The sequence below is a fragment of the Zingiber officinale genome, chromosome 8A, assembly GCF_018446385.1.
Source record: "Zingiber officinale cultivar Zhangliang chromosome 8A, Zo_v1.1, whole genome shotgun sequence".
In the NCBI taxonomy this organism is placed as follows: Eukaryota; Viridiplantae; Streptophyta; class Magnoliopsida; order Zingiberales; family Zingiberaceae; genus Zingiber; species Zingiber officinale.
The window spans coordinates 61,041,789-61,060,699 of NC_056000.1; the positions used below are offsets into that span (position 1 = coordinate 61,041,789).

Consider the following 18,911-nt stretch of genomic DNA (forward strand, 5'->3'; position numbering starts at 1 on the left):
TACATCAAATTAATTTTAAGATCTATTGGAGTCACTACCCGTGCATATATCAATTTCGTCAATATGTGAACACCTTTTATTCTAGAATGGATAAGTATATGTACTCATGAGACAAGCAGATAGTCATTGAATAGGGTATTGTCACCATACGGTTTAGGAGTCAATTTATGGTAGCAAAATAATTACTAGGTTTTTGCCCTCCCGTTCAATAATCACTGTGATAAAATCATCCATCATTTATCCCTCTCTCTATAAATGACTATGAGATGAATCACATGGGACGATCAACGTATAACCTTTCTACCATCTAGGATAAGTATACTTATTGGTGACCGTACATCGTTTAATGGTTTAAACTCTAAAGAAAAGACCCCGTTAATTATTTTTGATCGATTTTACCTCGCCTGATGCTGGCATTATGCTCCATGTAATCACAATAAAGCATATTGGTTTTTTTATTTCCTTTTACAGATTTAAATATTTTAATCCAATGAGATTTTTTTTATATATAAAAATATGAAAAAACATCTTTTTTTTATTAAAATTATCAAAGAGGCTTCTTCTAAAATTATTATCCAAAGACGTTTTCATCCCACGTCACTACATTATTTTTATTTTTTATTATAATAACTAGTGATCGTGCTAAAGTGATGGTTGTTAAGTAATTGGGTTTGTGATATTTTGTAAAATACATATGCTTGGGACAAGGAAGATAAATCGTAATAAGTATTTGAATTATTACTAGGATTAGAAAAGTCCTTTTCTTTTTCTATATTTTCTATAGTCGAAATAAAGTCGCGTGTGTAATATACCCTTTATAATGAAATTATATTAATTAAAATATTTTAATATTAAAATACTAAAGTAGAGTTAGGGTAAAGTACCTGACTTTTGAAATTTTAAATTATTTAGATTTTTGAAAATCTGAATTGTTTGGATTTTCAAGTGTTACCCTTACGGCTTCTCTATGAAAAAAAAATAATTTAAATTAATATTATACTTCTCTTAGTAAAAAAACTAAGAAAAGTATATTTTTTAACATTGTCGACCTAAAATCTTTATAGAAACTTCTTTGATAATAGTGTTATCAATTCTAAGATGTGGAACTAAAAATAACTATATTTTTTATATAAAACAACAAAAAAAAATTAATGATGAAAAAAATTCATATTAATATAAAATAGCTGAATCTCGAACTCAAAATCACTTATTATTTCGCTTGTGAAATTACTAATAAACTTTGAAATTATTTTTAATGTAAATAGAAAAAAAAATATTAACGTAAATTCATTTTAAGTTTCACCAAAGTTAGTTAGTAAAGAGGGAAATTTTTAATAAAATAGTAAGATTACTAATAACAATATAAATCAGCACCATATTATAGCAATCACAAAATCATCACTGTTAAAATACCACGGACAATTTATTTCTGATAAATGTTAATCAACATTATATCATAACTGAAATTGTAACCGCTAATAATTAGGTAGTGATTATAATTTTATAATTGTTACAATAAAATCAAAAAAAAAAATTCAAAACATAACATGTACAAAAGGAAGATGAAGTAATTTTGAAAAATAAAATGTACGAAAGAAAAATGAAATGTCATTTTGATAATAAGTCAAAAATAAGCGTCTTATTTTATGATTTCAATAAAAAAAATAGTATAAATAAATAAGATGTCATTTTGATTTTTACCTATCCCTCATTCGAGAATCCCGATGCATCTAGAACGCCAAAATAGCACCACTAAATGCATGCAACAGAATCAGCCAATCCATTAGATTAACACAAACTAGGAAGAACATGAGAGAAATAGAGCTGACTCAAGAGCCTCTAATAATCTTCTACAATGACAATCACAAATAGGACATCTGATGATGAATACAGCAACGCAATGATAATCATAACTACATTACTACATCTACGTTAGAGGAGTGACACAAAGGCAAAATCTTCACTCTTCACCTGCAGCCTATGAACCAAACTGGAGCTCGAGAAACTCCAAAGACAACCCTTTCCGAGCGACGACACCAGTTCGGATAGCCGAAGATTTCTCATCATTAGACTGATTTAGATGACCGGAGAATATAAACAAATGTGAAACCTGTAGTAAGCAGCCCAGTTTCTTTCATATATTAGACAGTTACATGAAGAGGTGATCTGAGAGGACGGCGATATCTTGAGCTTCAAGCATCTGAGAGGTCGATGGGCGCACGAACAAATAGCTGGCCGTGCAAGGTGACTACAGCAGATGTTTGATATGGGTCGATCCGAGTAGGCAGTGTTATTACCTATGAGCCATAGATCAAACACATGGATCATTGTCCATAGAAATTGTCGATTGCTCACTTAATCTTTAGGCACTGATTTGAATTTAATCGTACCGTGGATAAGATATTGGGGAAATAACAACTTATAATGAAATATAACATCAAAATTCTGATAAACAAAGATAAACAGGTAAATTCATCCGACCCATGATTTTTGAAATTAGGGCACGACTGAAACCAAAAACACAAATCTAGCGGCAAGGTTGACAGAAACAAAGGTTAAGGAGAAAACAGAAAAAGCATAGAACTTAATTTATACCAACCTTTTTAAAAGGGGTCACACCCCAGGGATTATCAGGATGCTCTGGCTCACCGGATATAATCAAACGACCTGCAGGATCCGACTGAACTTGAACCTAAACACACCGAAACAAAAAGAAAAATGACTTATCACACAAAACACAAAGGATTTCAAATCAGGAAGCTCAGAAAGATGGCTGAGGAATGATGAGAAGAATGGCATCTTGTACCTCTTCACGCAAAAGTCCAGGAACTAGCGCGTAGACTTCAAAGAACTCGTTCTGCAAAAATCAAAATTAACAATAAAGAGTGCAACAAAATGGCTACTTATAAGCCATTGTTAGTTGATTCAACTATCTCTCCGTGCGAGAAAAGATCCAATAAAACTGATGATAAAGACAAGCAAACAATTACACAGCATGAACTTACATTTCTTCGTACATTTATCTTCACCCAGTCAGCAGGAGCACCTACATCAGCAACCACTACATCTCCTCTGCATAAAGAAAACCCAACATAACATCTTCTGAGTGGAGAAATAAGATTCCTTAATAGAATGACTCTGATTCAAGCAAATCAAGTCCTATTATGTTAGTCCAGAATGGATAAACTCCTATAAGAACTTTCAATTGCAAATCAATTAAACTTAGAACACTGACTTCATCAAACTCAAACAGTTGAGACAAAATCAAACGTAACACAGATTTTGTGATCACAATACACCTGTTCAATGATGGCACGGAGCCCAACCATGGTTGAATTCATCGTTAACATGCCAGAGAAGTACATAGAATCATTCCCCTGAAAGTTTGCTTGTTCACAAACTTTTTTTTAATTTAAACAAAGCAATTCAGATATATGTTTTTTTTCCTGATGAGAAGAGCCCTCTAAGCAAGATCATTGTCAAAAGCAGGAAAACAGATATTTGTCAAGAGAAAGAGGAAGAAGGGGATTGCTTTCAACTGAAGTATGAACAGGTAGCAGAAAAAACAACATCAAGGGTGTTAGCTGATGATGCCAGAGGTGATTTTTTGCATGCAAAAGAGAGACACGACAAGGGGGATTTGATCACAAAGAACAGGAGACTGCTTGCAGCCATGCACGGACAAAGCAAACCGCACATGAAGGAGACTACATGTGTTCTTGTATTACAGAGATAATGCACACCATGTGTCATTCTAAATAAGCTACAACTTCAATAGAGATCATTGAGGAGTTGCAGCAGGTCACTACAAGGATCTTCAGGCAGTTTAGATGGGTCACCAGTGAAATACTTGAATCCAAGTTGTCCGGGGAAAAAAATGGTATGTCATATAAAAATTTTGAAGGATTCAAGTGAAATCAGGAATAACAGGAATCTGGAGAAATACAACATAAATTCACATTAACATGGTTGAAGCTAACTGATCAAGCATCAACATGCAAAATAAAATAAAATACAGCAAATATCGGCAATGTTAAGTACAAAGTCAGAAATAAGACCCAATTCCAAAACAAACTTAACTGTGCCTTAACAGGATCTGTCTTTGCAACTCTTCCAATCTGTTCTAGACTAGAAGAAGGCTTTCTCTTCTTCAATTTGCCTGGATAAAGTCTAGATAGATGAGTAAATCAAAGAATCTTCTTTTCTGAAGGAGAGTGGGTCTTAAGCAACAGGAACAAACCTTGTTTATCCTTTGCAGAAAACGGAGTAAAATTCTTGTCCTAAAAAGAAAAAGAGCAAGTCAGCACATGGAGGGAAAAACTAAAAAAGACAGAGAATACCTTAGCCATTGGATCCCCAGCCTCCCCAGTATCAAGTAGCCGCTCAGTATGCCATACCTGCATTGCTCGTGCTGCAGCATCCCGTTTACCTCTAACAGAACCTGATGCTTGGTTTACACCCACCTATAAGGAGATACTAGAAACATCACATCGACTAAACCATCACTGGAGAAGCATGGTAATTTTCAAAAATAAAAACTCATTTAAATGTTAGGTAATCTGAGTGATACCATCAAGTAATCAGATCTCTGGGCTAAGAATAATTTACAATAATAATATAAGAATATATCTACTAATATTTCATTGCTTAAGAAAGCTCCGAACAACAAAGAAGAGACCAGAGAGTTGTGCATGAGACAAGTGATGAAAAAGAAAATAAACAACTTCCATTAACAGAAATGAAATAATTAAAGTGGGGAAAAAATAAATGACTCCTATTAATAAATTTAATAGTTTAAGTGAAGAAAAAGAATTACATGAACATGTCACTTAAACTAGCTATTTTGGACAATCAATTCATAATTATTGTAATTTTAAATTTTGACTATACTTGTATAAAGTTAAAAGGTAGTCCACATGCAGCAATTAACCTATTAAATTATTAGCCATTCAGATGGGATAGAGATATGACAACTATGATATCGCAACATTACAGTCCTCAAGTAGAACCTGTTAAGCTGGTTTGGCAAGATTTCGTCTCAATAGCTAAAACTATTGAGAATGATATCAAAACATACATCCAGTGTTAACAGTTTCCAGTGAACTAAACCAAGGAAATACTAGTTTAAATGGATTTAAGATTCAAACACGTGATTTCATTCAGATATAATGTTGAATTTGACTAGTTAATCACTTATTCCAAATGCATGACCTAATAGCAAAGATATCAATATACAATTACCTATGATTAAAAATCTATTTAAGATTTGTCTTAAAAAGATGTATGCTTCTGTTTACTTCAAGGTGTGGATTGAAGAAGGAAAGGATTCCAAGGTGGAAAGGAAAAGGAAAGTAAATGAAAAAAAAATGAATCCCACGTCCAGTGAGTTCACAGCGGTTGGTGGCCGCCTGGCTAAATCTTGCAACGAGGCAGCTCGCGGCCCCCACAATCGACCTCGCAGCGCCGCTGCAAGAGATTTGAGCAAGACCAAGGCCACAAGTTTGCGGAAGGGAAGAAGAGTTCGTTCCACCCAATTTAAAAAAATAACAAAATGTTGATTCACAAACGACTTTTTAATTCATGCGCCCATTATTTTACAATGTGTACACAGAGGAAAAGATCTTGATTTCTATGTAATACATTCTTTCTCTAGTCTACACTTCCAAGTAAACAAAAGCACTAATGTAAGTGATGCTTCATAAAAGAGCCAATAACGTATTTAATGTTAATTGTGTTACAAATGCATGTCAAAGTAAGATCATATAAAAATAATATATGTTCATATTTTTATTGAAAACTCTATATGATGTAAGATTAGAAATAATACTAAAAATGAATTTATATAAAGAAAATAAGTATTAAAGTTTCTATTAACAAAAACTCTGCTTATTTGATAGATCAAGTCAACCTATTTATCATAATAGTGTTGTGTTATCATCTTTGTGTCCTCTTATCTGTTAACCATATTTCAGTGAGTTATGTAGGAAAGGGTTACCATTATCATGCCTCTAGCAAAAGGGCAGTGACCAATTAGGTGGATAAATTTGGCTAAAACATATATATTCGCTAGGCGCTAGTCGGACGCTAGACTAGCGCCTAGGGTACCTACGCAAGGACTAGGCACCACTAGACGGATTCTGCGGTATCAACATAAATTACATAATAAATCACATTCTATAACTCTACACTAAATCAAATTTAAAATGAGTTCAAAATTATACAACTAATAAAATATCACAAATTTATTCCACTTTTTCTTCTTCATAATTTTCAACAACTTGTTTTTCATCGGACACAAACTCAACATCATCATCGGACACAAACTCAAGGTTACATTTCAGGTTTTTTTTTAAATTGGGCTTTAAATTTAAAAGCCCAAACTAACAAAAAAATCATGAAGACCCTACACTATTTCCGTGCCGCCTAGACGATTCGACCAATTAGTCGGCGCCTAGGGCCGCCTAATCCTGCCTAGGCTCCAAAGCCGCCTAATCCTGCCTAGGCTCCAAAGTCGCCTAGGTTGGCCAATTAACATATTTTTGATGCGATTGGTTAGCGCCTAGGCAGCCACCTAGGCGCCCTGGATCCGCGTAGTCACGCAGCAACAAGTCCGCAGCAGCATAGCAATTTCATATATATATATATATATATATATATATATCAGGCTCAGTCACTGAGTTCAAGCACCAAACAATTAACAACTGAGTTCAAGTACCACAACAAGCTGCATGGCCCAAATGGATTATCCTTTCAATGAGCTCTAACCAAGGCTTTTATCAGAATGAATATTCTCAAACACTTTAGCAAAATCAATGAAGTTACAAAAATTCTATAATAATCTTCTAGAAAATCTTGTTAACAAGAGAGAACAAACACGGAAAAGGACAATCATTGATCATCATTATCGAGGTAGTTCTATCTTTTTTTCTTGACTATGTATGTGGCAAAAAATGATATGACACCTAGGGAACCCAAATAGTTGGGAGTCATAGCTTGTAATAGTTGTTTTTATAATGCCAAATCTTAGTGAACAACACAGATCATTGCTCTTCATGGGAGACCTAGATTATGAATTGGGTGTAATAATGTAGCATGATTTTGAATAGCCAGGCATGAAATTGGCAAGAACAGATAGGGACAAATTTATCCAGTCACAGTGCACTGCTTCCGGACAAGGCAAAAGTGATGGCACCTGATTGTCATCGCTGACAAAACTGGAAAGATTAATCATAGAAGTTTTGAGTTCACCAGTTTGGATCTTGTGCTTCTCATACTCAAGGAGCGCCTGCATATGGAGAAAACTCAAATAAAAGATGATGAAGAAAAAAAAAAATCTCAGATGATCCATTCTAACAGAAGGAAAATGAAGTAAATAAAAATTACTGTCAATTGAAGATCAACATAGAATTCTATGATTTATGTTGATTATATGGTACATAAAACATAATAACACAACACAATCACTCTATCCTTCAGTGCCACATAGGTATGCAGGAAATATAAACCAAGGTACGCAATCTAGCATTCAGTGTAGGCATAGCTCCGCTCCACACTGATTAGTACGTCACAAATCACTCAATGTCGAGCAATTTTTTAGCACAACCCATACCACCTCGCATGAGGTGTGAAATGCAAAGTCTCTCATACAACTGTCAAAAATAATTAATGTTATCGTTTTCATTTTTTTTATTTTACAAAAATGTATTTTAATTGATGATGAAAAACACATACTAAATTATAGAAAAATCATCAGGAGGAAAAAAAATTAGTACTATATAAGGAACATGGGTCTCCATTTTTTGGTAAAAGGATAATTTTTTTAATGAAGTGAAATTGTTAATCATCCTCCAGCACTGCATATGTAAAATTTTAGAATATATGGTAATCAAATGAGGAGAGAAAAGAGAGTATTCAAATTAGAAAACTGTTGAAATTCCAAAGATTATAGTGAGGATTAGAAGAATGAATCACAAAATGTAAAAGAGAGAAGATAATCCAGATTACGAGAACAAATAAAGTAAATTTTAGTTAGGAGTGTGATTCAAAGTGCAAAGCAAGATGTGCAATTTGACTCTAGAGTGCCATTATAAACTTGATAATCAAATATTAGCAGCAAGGAAATAACAGTAATGTCTTATTTCACATATTTACTAAGCCAAAATGCCTATAATTCAGAAATAAAACATATAATTTAGTCAATCACATGTCACTATATCTGCAAAAATACATCAATTAATATTGGACAATTATAACCAAGCTAACCAGGGATGGATACAAAACAATATAATATTCCATTTAGTAGCATAATAATAAATAGACTAAGTTGATGTTGATTCATAATAAAAATATATAAGTTCATATTTTCATTCAAACCAAATATTATTTATTTCATTTCACTGAGACTTGAAATGAATGAGCAATATGAGACTTTCTTATCAAACGCATTTAACATAAAAAAAATCATCAAATGGAAATCAACCTAGAGATGATATAACTTCTAATTCATTCTCAATCGATTTCGAACTTATTGCCATTCTATGTATTAATGTAACAAGACTTAAACTTCTATTAGGTCATTCTATGTCTTCAACTGACAAGGTATTTTTATATGTTACTACCAAACCAACTTTGAGATTTTATTTTTGTTTAATTATACTTCTATTATATAATATAAAATTCATCAATTTTTCTTTCTTTTATCATATATTCGCTTAATTTTTAGGATATTTAATTTCTAATTGGTTAAGATTTATTTTCAGTTGATTAGATTTAACTTTTAATACTCTTCTAATTTATAGATTCGTATAACAAGATTGGTATCGCATCATATTGAATTGTATGGTATCAAACTACTCATCATGGTTCTTTTCACTTCCAATTCACATGTACGAACCATATCATTTTATATGTGAAATGAATCATATCTAAGGAACAAGTCATGAATTGTTCCTGATTTTAATAACTATGATCATAAGTTTCTTACTCAGTAGAAATCATACGCAAATCTTTCAATTTTTCCCTATATTTTTCACTGGTCTTATTATAAAGATTAAAAAATACAATATCTAGCTTAATGCTAACAATTACTTGTAAAACCAAAGCCGCAAACATTAGTTTACATCAATTTCATTTTGAAGTGAAAGGTTCTAATATTGAAATATAGACCAGATAAATAACCAACAATTTCATCAAGCTCATTACTCAGCCCCTAGGTAGGAAAAGCCTGATTTCAACGTAGATGGCAAAATGTTGAGAAAATATGATCACATATGATGTAAGCATTAGTTCAAATACAATTACCTTCTCATAAAAATTTCGAAATGACCAAGAAATGGTTGTACAAGTCCTGCATAAGACATTCATTAATACAGAATTGTCATCTCTTAACAAAAAAAAAACTTTTATAGGCAGTGCAGCAACAAAGAACTTAAACAAATATGTAGCTTTGTTGTCCTTGTGGGTTAGTATAACACCATTCATATTTCCTCAAAGGAAGGTCAAACAAACAAAGACATTTAAATGAGGATAAATGCATCTATGCTTTTCAGCATTACCTTACATGAAAATAAATTAAAGTAGTTTAAAACAATTAAAAATAATATTCAGTTCCATTTTCTTTGGCAAAAATATTACTCAAGTGGGAAGTCATAGCTAACAGAATCATAAAAAAAAAAACTGATACTTCGAAATTGATGTTCCGTCTGTTTATTCAATTTTCCAGTTTTTATTGCTGATACTGAAAAACTACAACACTCAACTAATGCTCAAAGATTTTTCTTTTCAGAACTTTACAACAGGCAGCTACTTCATGTGATAACATTAGAAAAATGTGACTTTCTCATATGCAATAACATCAGTCCTCCAAATCAAACAAATAATCAGTTAATGTCTTCTAACTTATCGATCCATTAACTGTCTTAAAGTAACAAAACTGATACATGTAAAAGGTAAAGGATGTCTCACTTGGGAGGTTTAAAAGACTCTCCAACTTGACGCCAAAGCTTACATGCTGTCACCTGGCAGAAGTAGATCAACTATATCAGACCAAATTAGGGGTGTCAACATAAAATAAAGTCAGATGGAAAACAAAAAGGCTAGGTGGTGCAAAATGTGAATATATATATATATATATATATATATATATATATATATATATATTAAAAAACTACATGTCTTGTTATATCAGTAGTAATATTCAAGCAGTTGAAATTGTACCATCAACATGTTTATTAACTATATAAATTTTTGACAGTTTGGCTAAGATACAATGATCATTCATTGTATTAATTTATGTTAAAACTGTATTGATATATCCCACCAAAACTTTCTAGATCACAAAAACAGATTATCTAGAGCAAACAAGTCAGCAAATCCCAATAGGTAAACCCGTAATAAAAAGTAATTAAAGTTGATATGAATATTAATAGGGTGCAACCTTTTGTATAATTCAGCAAGGGGATAAGAGGGATGGCAATGGGTTGGGTATTGCAATTTTCCGTAGTACCCATACTCATTTAATTAATTGGCAATCTGACCCACTAAGTACCCCCAAAAATCTAAATGTTAAAATTCATACCCAACCCACCCTTTAATTAAGAGGATACCCATTGGGTACCAATACCTGCCATACAGTGAGTGAGTAGTTTATGAGTACCTGAATAAATGAGTATGTAACAACAATTACAGGTGATAAACCTTGTTTATTAACCAACTTACTAGTATTATAAATGGGCAAACAATTAAATTTTAAACTTTTTTTATTATAATGCTCAAACAATTGTGCATTGCAAACTATTGCATTAGATTGTCAACCAATATCAAACAAGGACAAGACAAATGTTATAAATGGATTCATCAAACTATTGTATTAATGTTATGTTGTTCCTCGCATTGTAGGATCCAATGTAATGTATCAGGAAGGATCACTACATCTCTATGAAAATTTGGGTATCGTATTAAATATGCAAGAGTTTTTACAACCTAAGTTGGATAAGAACAAATAGTATAGGAATTTCGATTATCTTAGATTTGGAACCGGTTTAAAATCTCGACCTGTATCAAGGTTTCGATCCTGGATTGGAAAGATACGATTTCGAAATCGTATACATAGTTTCGGTATTTCTTTAAATTTTAAATATAAATGTATATTAATTTTATTAATATTTGATTATTAAATATGCTTTATATTTTTGAGATGTTGAATTTATATTTCAATATTATCTCATAAGATAATACCGATTAAATTTTTATAAAAATTATTTTAAAAAATAAGTAATTCTCAAAATTTAAAATTATAAAATCATTTGAAAAACTAAAAATAATTTGAAAATTAAAAAAAATAAAAGAATTTGTAAATTTTAATTTAAAAAAATATATTTGAAATGTATAAGAATTATATTTTTTAAACAATTTTAGATTATTTAAAAATTTTGAAATAATTTTTAATATTTTATAACTATTATTAATAATAGTTTATTTATAAAAAAATGCATATTTTTAAAAAAAAAAAAATAATAATTAAACCAAAAAACTTTTTAAAATGACCCGCGAAGGTCGTCGCAGCAGACCCCCACGGAGGGTTTAGGAATATATAAAATTTTATTAGAATTTTTATATATTTTAATGGGATAATTTAATTAGGTTTTTAAGAAATATGTTTGGCTAGGTTGATTGGATCCATTAAAAATAATAATATCATAGCTAAGAGATAAATAAATAAAATTTATTATATATTTTTAGAATTAAAATAAATAAAATATATAATTAATTAGATAATTTTATTAGGGTTTAATTAGCCATTTGGATTATCCCGATCATAGCTAGGAGTTGATTGAGATAATAAACCTAAATTCAGTTTTCATTTAGTTTTAATTAAAAAATGTGACATCAATACCTCCCGCGCTGCCGCTGGGGTCGCGTGACCCCTCCAACGCAGCCGCAGGGTTTAGGCAAGCTTTTTGCGACGACCGCAAGGTTTGCGTGATACCTCCACAGCTGCTACCGGGCTTGGTGCTGGGCGAAAGGAAACATTTCGCCCATTTCAACCGGCTCAATATTTCAATCCTTATTTGGAACATAAAATATCGAAACGGTCACTGGTAAAGCAATAGATGTAGTAGATTGTAGCAAAGATAATTACGCTCACCTTAGGCGTCCCTCACAGTCTGTCTCCATGTTATATGAAGAGAGGTAAATCACGGAGTCAATTTATAACTGACCGCCAAGTGACTAGAGAGTGGGAGGGGTATTTTTTTACCCCAAGGGCATACGCCCGCCGGAAATTAACCTCTTGCCCCATTGTAGTAAAGTTGTTGTGATTAGAAGAAGAATTAATGTTTTGGGCTTACGAGAGACAAAATAGACAGGGGGATGATAGAGAAATTAGATTGCACACAAGAAAGAGTAAAATAAAGAATAGAGCAAGTATTATTCTAGATAGTTCATTTGGCGACAAAGAATTAGGTGTAATTAAGAGGGGAGATAAGATTATAACTCTCAAGATAGTGGTAGAAAAAAACTATTAATATAATTAGCATATATGTATCTCAACTAAAATCAAATAAAGTCACCAAATAAAAAATTTAACAAACGAGAATTTTAATAGATTTAAATGGGCATGTAGGAATAAGAAATGAGAAATATAAAAAGGTACAAAAGGGTCATGATTGTAGACTAAGAAATTTTTTTTTAAAAAAAAAGTCATTGGATTTCACAATAGTATATGAACTTATAATAGCTAATATGCAGGGAGCCTTGGTGCAATGGTAAAATAGCTACCACATGACCATGAGGTCAAGGATTCGAGTTGCTGAAATAATCTCTTGCAAAATACAAGGTAAAGTTGTGTACAATAGACCTAATGTAGCCTAACCTTTCCCTGGGACCCCATATTGGCGGGAACTTCATGCACTGAACTACCCTTATATGAACTTATAATAGCTAATACGTTTTTCAATAAAAGAGAAGAATATCTGTTTACGTTCAAAAGTGGAAATAATGTCGCAAATTGACTTTCTTATGAATAGGAAGAAGAATAGAAAAAATTATAAAGATTACAATGTCATCTCTAAAGAAAACTTAATCACCTATCGTACGTTAGTGGTGTTAGATACGCACCTCAAGCATGAATCAATAGAAAGAAAACATGTATGGCTCTTATGATTAGGTCGTGGAAGTTAAAGGATGGAAAATAAAACATCTTTAAAGAGAGAGTAGGAGCACAAGTGTTAAGAGAAATACATGGCGACTTAACTATGACATAGGATAAGATAACATCAAATTTGAAAACAATGACCAAGGTATTCAACAAGTCAAAAGATGACACCACTAAATAAAAAATCTTGGTAGTGAAATAAGTACAAGAGAAAGTGGGAAAAAAAACAAAAAGCAAGTTATTGTATAATTGTAAGAACGAAGAAAAATTAAAAACGTTATATAGCAGCCAAAAAAAATGCCAAGAAGACAGTGAGTGAAGCCATAAATGAAACTTTTAAACACTTGTATCGATAGTTTAATATAAAAGAGGGGGAATATACAATAGCTAAAGGGAGATAGAAAAAAAAACAAAGAATCTTACTCAAATAAAATGCAATAAAGATGAATTCAATAGTATATTAATGAAGGATGGAGAAATAAACGAGTGATGATAGAGGTATTTTCATTAACTTTTTAATAGAAATTTAAGTGACCAACTTAGCTTAGAAAATTGAAGTACCAAGGGTATACAACAACAGCAACAACAACCAAGTTTTATTCCACTAACAAGAGTATAAAAATTTAAATTTTTATCGGAGATTTCAAACTTCAGAAATAGAACAAACATTAAATGTGATGCAAAATGGAAAAGTGGTTAGACTGGATGATATTCAAATACAAGAATGGAAATGTCTAGAGAAATAGAGTATTGAATAGCTTACAAAGTTATTTTGACATTGAAAATGAAGAAAATGTTCAGTACTCTAATCGTCTTGGTAAAAAAAAACCAAGGAGATATACAAAATTGTGTTAATTATAGAGGCATTAAACTAATGAGTCATATGAAGGGCAAGTTCATTATAATAAAAATATGTTGCACCAAATGTTGCTACAATCGGTAATTTTAATATGTATATAACTACTAGTTCAAAGAGAGAAAGAAAAGTTACTACTTCATTGTACGATAACCTTTCATAAGCTCTTCCTTCGGCCGTTGAGTTCATTTTAATTGTTCAATCGTTTGAGCTTAGGAAAGAGTGATAGAAAAATATTAAGGATATGAGACCAAGATAACCGAAGATAATTTAGATTCGTGACTAAAAAGTCAACGATGGAAGTTATACATTTTCTTAAACAACTGATTGAATAGTATTGAGAAAGAAGCAAGATCTATGTATGATATTCATTGACTTAGAAAAAACTTATGACAGAGATTCAAAGAAAATTATATAGAGAATTCTAGAAAAGAAAAGTATGAGGTTGTAATGACAAGAGTGGAGTCCATGCACATTAATTGAAGTGTTTCCTATAATGATAGGATTACATCAATGATCGATTCTAAGTCCATGCATTGTTGTGGTTAATGAATGAAGAAGTAAATGCAAAGCTCGAATCTTGGTGGGAAACATTGGAAATAAAAGGTTTTAGGTTTAGTACATTAAAAAAATAGAATATATATAAAATTTAAATTTAATAGTAGATGTAGCAAGGTAATTGTTAAGGTAGGATAGGACGAATTACCTATAATTTAGAGCTTTAAATATTTAGGATTGGTTTTGTAAAAAAAAAAAAAAATAGAAGGGCGGTTAATAAAAATGTATTACATATAATACAAGTAGGATAATTAAAATGGAGAAGAGTGTCAATGTTCTTTGTGATCGTAAGATACCTCTAAAGCTTAAAGGGTAATTTTACAAAATGACAGTTAGACCTGCTATGTTATATTGAGTTAAATGTTAATATATGAAGCGAACACATGAGCATAGAGGTGTAGAGATGAGGCTATTAAAATAGATGTAGAGTTATACAATGATAAACAAAATGAAAAACAAAAGCATTAGAGAGAAAGTTGGAGTTGCGCCTAAAAGACACATTTAAGATGGTATAAACACGTAATTGGCATCTAATAAATGTCCTAGTTAGGCTATGATAGACTATGACAAATATGCATATTAACAAAGGAAAAAAAGAGACTAAAAAAGACTTGGTTAACAACAATAAAACAAGATAGAACTCATTTGAATATAGATGAGGATATAGTAGGAAATTGAATCCAATGGCGCAAAAGGATTCATATAGCTAATCCCATTTAGTGGGATAAAGGTTTTTTGTTGTTGTTGTTGTTGTATTATAATAAAATTAGTAGGATTGGGTTAGTATAGACAAGTTATTTACAATTTAAAAATTATCATAGTATTTATATATTTTTTTGTGCCTGCAAATAACTAATCTGGTCTAAGTATTTGCATATTTACCCACAAATACCAGGAGTATCAATATCTAAACCTGACTTGTCACAATATACAAATATCCAAATTTGATTCATTTATGTCAAGTATCAAGAGGTAGTAGTTTAAAACGGAGGGACTAGCACGGATGGCATTGTGCAGTTAAAAAAAATACAGTTAGGAATGAAACTAAACCTGAAAGGATCTCTTTGTTTGCTTGCTTGCTTATTCACATTCATGATAGAGTGTCTGACAGTCTCAGGCATATACTTCATGAGTATGTTTTATAATTTACTAATTAAATTCAACAAACTCAATTGTTGAATGCTTATCAAACAGATTTTTTATTCTTCCTAAAGATGAAGGAAAAAAAAAAGGTTCTAAGAAATAACATAAGATGACAGTTTGATCTATGCAAGAACCAAGAGAAAAAGCTGAAAGTAACTCCTTTTTTGTGTACAAAATTATCTCTTAAGTCATAAACAGAAGTATGCTCTAGAGGCTCAGGGAGAAAACCCACGGATGAAAATAGTACACATACCTGATCATAACCACCCAATCTAGTAACTGCTCTCCATAACCTGCCATAGAAGAAAACAAAAAACACTGCTTGCAGCTTGAATGTCACAGAAACACCAAGAAACAACCAATAAAAGATGTTCAATTTACTTGAGACAATTTAGTAGTTCGCCATAAAACTTTGGTGGTTTATATTCCATGTTCCTTTCCCGGTAGAAATCCTCCAACTCCTTCACAAAAGCAGCTTGTTCTTCCTCAGAACCAGATTCATCACCATCAAAGTAGGGTACAATGGTTAATGAGGTACTGGAACCTTCTATAGCCATTGAATCCTCTACTCCCATAATTTCCTCCTTTAATGGTGTTTTGCTAGCATTATCATTGGGGTAAGGCCCCTTCATATCATTATCTATTGGTCCTGTATTATTTTGAGACAATTCTGCCAAATCCTCTTTCATTTCTACAGCCTTGAGATCTGTAGCACTTATCTTAGTTGAATCAATCTCCATGGATGTAGCAGGCATGGTAGCATCATCATCAGTTTGTCCTCTTATGGGAATTAGATCAGTTTTCATCTCAAACGGCGCACAACCAGTTTGCATCTCCAATGGTGTGCCACCAATCTTATCTGATTCTGTAACCAAATTGTTCTCTAAAGATGCCTGGAAAGATTCAGACGAAACACCATCTTTTTGATTGACTAAGAATGTATCATCAATTGCCTTCTCTAAAGGTGTGCCATCATTTTCCTTCTCTAACAGGGTATCATGAGCTTTCTCAGAATTCTCGGCCAAAATATGTTCCGCAGATGGATGGATAGTAGTGGAGTGATCAGAGGATAGCACATGGAATTGCTCGTATGTTTCATTCTTTAAAACGGTACCATCAATCTTGTCATCCACGAGGGTGCCGTTAGGTTTCTCCTCCAAGGACAAACCATTAGCCTTGTCTGATTTCTCAGCCAAATTGTGTTCTGAAGATGGATTAACAGATCCAGAGTCAACAATCATTGTCACAGCCATTTGAGTATCAGTTTGCTTCTCCATGAGTGTGTCATCAGCTTCCTTCTCCAAGGGTGCACCATTTGACATCTTCTGAGGGCCCTTATCGCGATCCATATCTGTTTCCATAGCCAAATCAACCTCTGCAGATACATCAAAAGATTTCACGTTAGCAATAAAATAAGCTTGTTCATGCAGCAAAGAGCTCTGTTTTCCACATGTTTTCCACTCCAACGAAATCAATAAGCCTCGTCATTAAGTTTAGATTTTGTGTTTTCAGCAAGCTCATTTATTACATGCTCCCGACCAGCATTAACCAACAACACAGCATTGGTGACGGCATAAAGGCATGTCAGCAGATAAATAGTTAACTTACAATGCAATAAAATATATTGACCATGAAATCTGTGAGAAATAGAAAAAATAACAAAACCCGAGTTTTTGATGTAACCTATAATTATCTAAAAAGAACTAATTTAGTTCTCGGTAAAAAATAAAGTCTGGATGCTCCAAAGAGAGGAACTTAGAAAAGGGAAATAATGTCCATCCACAACATATAATATCTCGGGCTCAGATGATGACAAGAATCCAACCTAATCAACTTGATTTTTTCCGATAACCATGAAAAGGCCTACGCAAAAATCAACTTTGTTCCGTGACATAATGAACAGATAAATAACGCATCCTCAAATCCCTCAAAATTGCAACATGATCAATTCATTGATGCGACGGATCAAACCTGGAGGAACAAGGTAGTCTGGAGACGTCGGCGTGAGACTCACACCGCACCGCCGATTCTTCGGCGACGCAGAAGCGATATTTAGGAAGAACGTGCGCCTGTAGGTCACAGAAGCGTCGGAGGAACTCCAATGGCGAGGAAGCGCTTCGATTCGCACCAAAACCCTAGGCTTCGCAAAGGAAGAGAAAGGGAAGGGAAAGGAACACAAACTAACGCAAAACTCGAATCAGGAAACGGACGGGAGCCCAATTTGGGATACAAATACTATGCGTGTACTTACCGCGCGAGGCTTAGCAGTCGTCCTTGCTCAGCCGTAGGATTTATATCCAAACTGAGCCCCGAGCGTGTTAGATCGAAAGAACAACCACATCGCCACCGTACCACGATCTATCCACCACCAGTTCAAGATCTTATGTTTCATATTTAACTGGTCCCTCGAGACGTTACGATAATTAAGATATATATTATCATATGTGATATTAAGATTAAAATTTAATATATTTGATCATGCCTTTTTTTTATATCTAAGTCACTTGTATTAATAGTTATTAGTAATTTATCTCTTTCCTATTAATCTATGGATGGATTGATAAAGACGAGTGGATTATCTTTACCACGTATGTTTCATATTTAACTAGTCCCTGAATCAGATTGAATTGATTAGTACAAATCAGAATTATTATCATAGGATAAAATTTTGAATCTCAAGAAAGCCGAGGGCAAAAGCTCTTTCCGTACTTGTCAATTACAGTTTTTTAATTTATTTTCTCATGTATGATCGTAGAGTCGATCGTATGAGACTATTAGAATGACGGATTTCATCTTGCTATCATATGTTTCATATTTAACTTGCCTGGCATGTTGATACTTTGATGATTGTTCTAAGAAATTTTTGGATCAACTTTTAACCTATATAAAATGTGAATTAAGTTTTGTCGTGCTAAAGTTGTTTACTAAGATATTCGAGCCTAAAAATGAATTAAGCCAAATAGTTGAGCTTAATTATGATTTAAGTTTATCTGGAGCTAAAATGAATTAAGCTCTCAATTTAAGTTGTTTTTTATTATTGAGTTTGATAATATAAATTTATTTATTTATTTTAAAATTTTATTTATTTATTTAAAATTTATTTATTTATTTTAAAAATTTATTTATTTATTAATAAATATGGTTAAAGAACAATATTAATATGGCTAAAGAATATTATTTATGAATGTTATATCTATCAAG

The 18,911-nt window shown here is 32.3% G+C and overlaps 1 protein-coding gene across 1 annotated transcript; it reads right to left on the reverse strand.

Moving 5' to 3' along the window:
* Positions 1–1,761: 1,761 nt before the first annotated feature.
* Positions 1,762–17,931, reverse strand: LOC122009227 (AT-rich interactive domain-containing protein 6-like). Its single transcript, XM_042565306.1, has 13 exons — positions 17,682–17,931; positions 16,092–17,085; positions 15,964–16,003; positions 9,964–10,016; positions 9,301–9,346; positions 7,193–7,285; positions 4,341–4,463; positions 4,241–4,280; positions 4,081–4,159; positions 3,006–3,072; positions 2,807–2,857; positions 2,600–2,692; positions 1,762–2,297 (listed from the first exon to the last, which is right to left on the reverse strand). The coding sequence occupies exons 2-13, from the start codon at positions 17,069–17,071 to the stop codon at positions 2,193–2,195; spliced, it is 1,770 nt and encodes a 589-aa protein (XP_042421240.1). The 5' UTR covers positions 17,072–17,085; positions 17,682–17,931; the 3' UTR covers positions 1,762–2,192.
* Between the last annotated feature and the right edge of the window lie 980 nt (positions 17,932–18,911).